General features: G+C 48.1%; 1 protein-coding gene across 1 annotated transcript in view; it reads left to right on the top strand.

Annotated features, from left to right (window-relative positions):
• Window positions 1-4298, top strand: part of Entrep2 (endosomal transmembrane epsin interactor 2) — a 401477-nt gene that overhangs the window by 388701 nt on the left and 8478 nt on the right. Inside the window, exon 8 of the mRNA XM_055623385.1 lies at window positions 2685-2760. Within this exon, the coding sequence (XP_055479360.1) occupies window positions 2685-2760 (76 nt within the window). The remainder of the gene's footprint in view (window positions 1-2684; window positions 2761-4298) is intronic.

Below are 4298 nucleotides of genomic sequence, written 5' to 3'. Positions count from 1 at the left end.
CCCCACAGAGATCCTCCCTCCCCACAGACAGCCCCCCTCCCCACAGATGTCCTCCCTTCCCACTCTCTTTACTGGCTCTGCTGTGCTGTGAACTTTGTGCACTGAGGAGGCCTCTGCCATCAGATTCAAATTAAACCCCTAACACTCTACTCAGAAGTGATAGATACACTCCCAGGAGCCATCTCTTTTCCAAACCACATTTTCTGGTGCTTGAATAAGGGAGCCAGAGGGAAGTGAGCGATACCCTGCAGAATATGAAGCAAATACAATTTCCTCTTGACCTTGTCCCTCTGTGGATTTTATTTCTCGTGTTTTATTTATATTTCTTTATTGCTGGAGCTTTCTTTTTCAGGCAGCAGGTTCCTAAGTTGCCTCTTTCCCTCCCCCTCCTCCTTCTCTCTCTACATATGCCTGCGTCTCATATATAGGTGTGGGGATTAGATATGGGAAGAGAGTTCTGGAATGAAATAGCCCTTTGGGCAGTATCTTTTTTTGTTGTTTAGTGGAGGCATCCTAGCTGGCATTTTCGGAATTGGTTATGAGCACACAGTGAATACAGTAGGGAAAGGGCATGGAGACACTGATGGTGGCGATGGTGGCGTGACTTCTCTCACCCTTGGGTCCTTCCCCAGCAGGACTCGAGGGCTCAGGAAGAAGAATAGCATGTAAATTGTTGCTCCAAATCATATCCGTGGGATGAAAAGCAGCATGAGGCTGCTGTCCTCCCTGCCTTAGCTTGATTTCCGGCTCTCCTCAGCACCCCACTTGGCCATCCCTGCAACACCCTTTGTGTTGGCGTCCCATCTGAAGCCACCTGCCCTAACTTCTTTCAGCACGGTTTGCAGAGCAGAGATGAGGAATACCAGCTATCTGATTGAAGTGGCGGGCGGCATGGGAGGCAGGAATGTAATTACCTGAGCTGGAATTGGACCAAGCCGCAGGGGCTTGCCTCACCTTCCCCAGTCTCCTCTAGAGCTCATTACTTGCCAGTGTGTCCCCAATGCAATTCTGAAATAACACAAGAAGCCATATATTGTTTTCTGAGCTGGCAGAGGTGTAGTGAGGACAGGATAGTTTCAAGGCCAGGGCCTGTGCCAGATGCCTGGAGCAGCGGTGGAAGAGTTATGCCTGTTGTGGTAGAAACTGCAGCAGGCACACAGCACAGGCACAGTTAGATGGGACAGGAGGCCAGGGGGGTTGGCCCTCTGTGTCCTGTTTCCTGACGTCTCCCCACATCAGAGGCACTCCAAGATGAGTCTGCATGAGCTGAGCATGAGGAGAACTCCCCAAGTCCACACTCCACCAAGTCAGGGCGGCTCTTAATGTGACATCATCATTGACACATTGGCACCCCACCCTGTGGGCACCTGGACTCTTACCCAGAGCTCAGGCGGGAGAGTGGCCTACGAGCAGGTCAAGGAGAGGCTGCCAGTTCACTCGGGATGCAATCGCTTACCCAGTACTCATCCCATCCCCTAGCCATGCTGCTGTGAAGTAATCAGGTCTCACAGCCATTTGTCCCATGGATTTATTCTTCCTGGAGCCACAAGAAAAAAGAGTAAAAGAAGGTAGTTGGAAAGGGGTGGGGCGAAGGGGCTGGCTGTCCTATGCCCTACCATGGCAATGAAGAATCCTCTATGGCCTTTTGTCTTAGGGTTTATATGGCTGTGATGAAACACCATGGCCAAAAGCAAGTTTATTTGGCTTCCATATCACTCACTGTTTTTCATCAAAAGAAGTCAAGACAGTGACTCAAGCAGGGGAGGAACCTGGGGGCAGGAGCCGATGCAGAAGCCATGGAAGGATGCTACTTCCTGGCTTGCTCCTCATGGCTTGTTTAGCTTGCTTTCTTGTAGAACCCAGGACCAGCCCAAGGATGGCACCACCCATAATAGGCTGGGTTCTCCCACTTCGATCACTAGTTTAAAAAAAAAAAAAATTCTCTACAGGCTTGCCTACAGCCCAATCTTATGGAGGTATTTTCCCAATCTGGGTTCCCTCTACTCAGATGTCCTTAGCCTGTGTCAAGTTGACATAAAATTATCCCACACACCTGTCTTGGTTCCATATAGTGCCCTGGTGGAAGGTGAGTATATTCAGAGTGTTCCAGGGCCCTGGAAGGTGCTGTAACTGCAGAAGGCCAGGGAAACGGGCTTTGAGCTTAGCAATGATGACGTGAGCTCTCAATTCTCACAGCCCACCCCGTAACCCGTGAGAAGAGAGGAATGTGTGTGTGTGTGTGTGTGTGTGTGTGTGTGTGTGTCTGTGTGTCTCAAGTCCTTCTCTCCATATGAGCCTTGAAGCCAACCTACACAGTTTTTCTTGAGAAGCTCTGTTCCAGGATGTTCCACACCCCCCCCCCCCCCCCCCCCGCCACCACCCAGATAAAAAGCCCATGGATGCTCAGGCCCCTTACATAAACCAGAGTGCTGTTTGCACAGAATCTACACAGTCCTTCCCTCTACTTTAAGCCTAACCGGATGCACCCCAAAACTCAGCATAGTAGGTGGTGCACAGAGACTCCTATTTCACCTTTTGGAACTTTCTGGGAAGTTTTGCCCTGGTAATTGGGAATCTGGGTTGATTGAATCAAAGGAGTTTGAGGACCCAGAGGACTGGCTGTGTTGCTGGCGGCTACCCGAGTGTTCTCCTGGGCAAGAGTGATGCTTTTTTTCTTGCTGTAGGTTGCAAGTGTTGATCACCAGGTGATTGACTCCAGTTCCGGGGACCCAAACACTGCTGCCGACTTCAGCACACCAGGTAATCAGACCTCTCTCTCTCTCTCTTTCTCTCTGAGGCACTGATAAAAGGATGTCTCTTTTTCCTGTTTCTTCTCTCCCTCTCTTCCTACTCTGTCCCTATTTTTCTCCTTGCACAGGGTGTAGCTCAGTAGTAGAGAACATGCCTGTTACATGTGAAGCCAGGGGTTCAACTCCCATACTGAAAAAAAAATAAAACAAAAACCCAGTCAGCTGGATATAATTATGTGGCTCTGTCTCTGGGTTCTCTATTCTGTCCCCTTAATCTGTGTAATGCTCTCCCAGTGCCATACTGTTCATGAAAGCAGTCCTTGGGTGATTAAAACATCTGCAAGTATATCATCCCCACCTTCTTCAGTGCAAGGTGGTTCAGTCCTGAGGCCTGTGCTTTTCCACCTGCATTTCAGAATGAGTCATCTCTACCTTCAAAATCTACTGCTGGGATTCTGTCGGAACCACATTAAACCAATAGAACAATGGATGTAGAACTCACGCTCACAGAGGGTCAACTGTACACCTCGGGATTTCGTTCTCTTCTCTCAGGACCAGTATTGCATTTGGGATTTCCAGGTCCCTGTGGTCGCTGTCACTGAACGTGAGGGACCCTTTCATAGGATGTGATTCGCTCTTACGTGGATCTTGTCCCTTCTTACCGTGTTGAACTTGCTTTTTAGTTTTACAATCACCATAGTTTCTAGTTGGTTCTAAACTCTAGTGAATAATGACTTAGGGATGAGAAGTGGACCTTGGCCAGACCACAAGCCAGATTGTTGGCTGGCATCTTACAAAGCACCCTGCCATTTTAGGGCTGTCTTTCTAGAATCCATGTTGATACTGTTAGATGAAGCAATCCCCACTTCTGGAAGTGCCCAGAACTCTCTAAAACTGAAGCTGTTTGCATTCTTGCTGTAGTGAAAACCTGGGGGAACAGTGAAGCCCTTTAATGAGAGTCATAAAGAACATGCAGCACACACGTGACATATTATTCTACCTTAATTAAGAAAAGTATGGGTGGGTTTTTGGATAAAAAAAATTGCAAGTCCATTAGGACCATCAAAACAGGCATGCATTGTTACCCTGGAGACAGAAAGCAAAAGCAGCCACCAGTCCTGGGCCAGGAGCTTTTTTAGTATCTTCTCTAATTCTGTGTTTCCAGTAATTATACATATTCAGAGCGAAGTTGCATTGCCTATCTATGAGTTGATTATGTTAGCACCGATGGTAAGAAAATTGGATCAAGAGGAGGCATGAGTCAAAGCTATTTTTTTTTCCTGTTTTTGGTGTTGGGCTAGAGAGAGCTCAGCAGTTAAGGCCACATACTGCTCTTGCAGAGGACCCATGTTCAATTCCCAACACCCACATCAGACAGTACATAACCACTACTCCAGCTCCAGGAGGATCTGATGCCTCTGGCTTCTGCAGGTACCATACCCCTGCGCGCGCACACACACAGACACACACACACACACACACACACACACACACACACATATATCTATCTATCTATCTATCTATCTATCTATCTATCTATCTATCTAT

The sequence above is a fragment of the Psammomys obesus genome, unplaced genomic scaffold, assembly GCF_907164565.1.
Source record: "Psammomys obesus unplaced genomic scaffold, mPsaObe1.curated_primary_1811, whole genome shotgun sequence".
NCBI lineage: Eukaryota > Metazoa > Chordata > Mammalia > Rodentia > Muridae > Psammomys > Psammomys obesus.
Note: the sequence above shows the minus strand (reverse complement) of the source record. Positions and strands in the feature narration are given on the sequence as shown.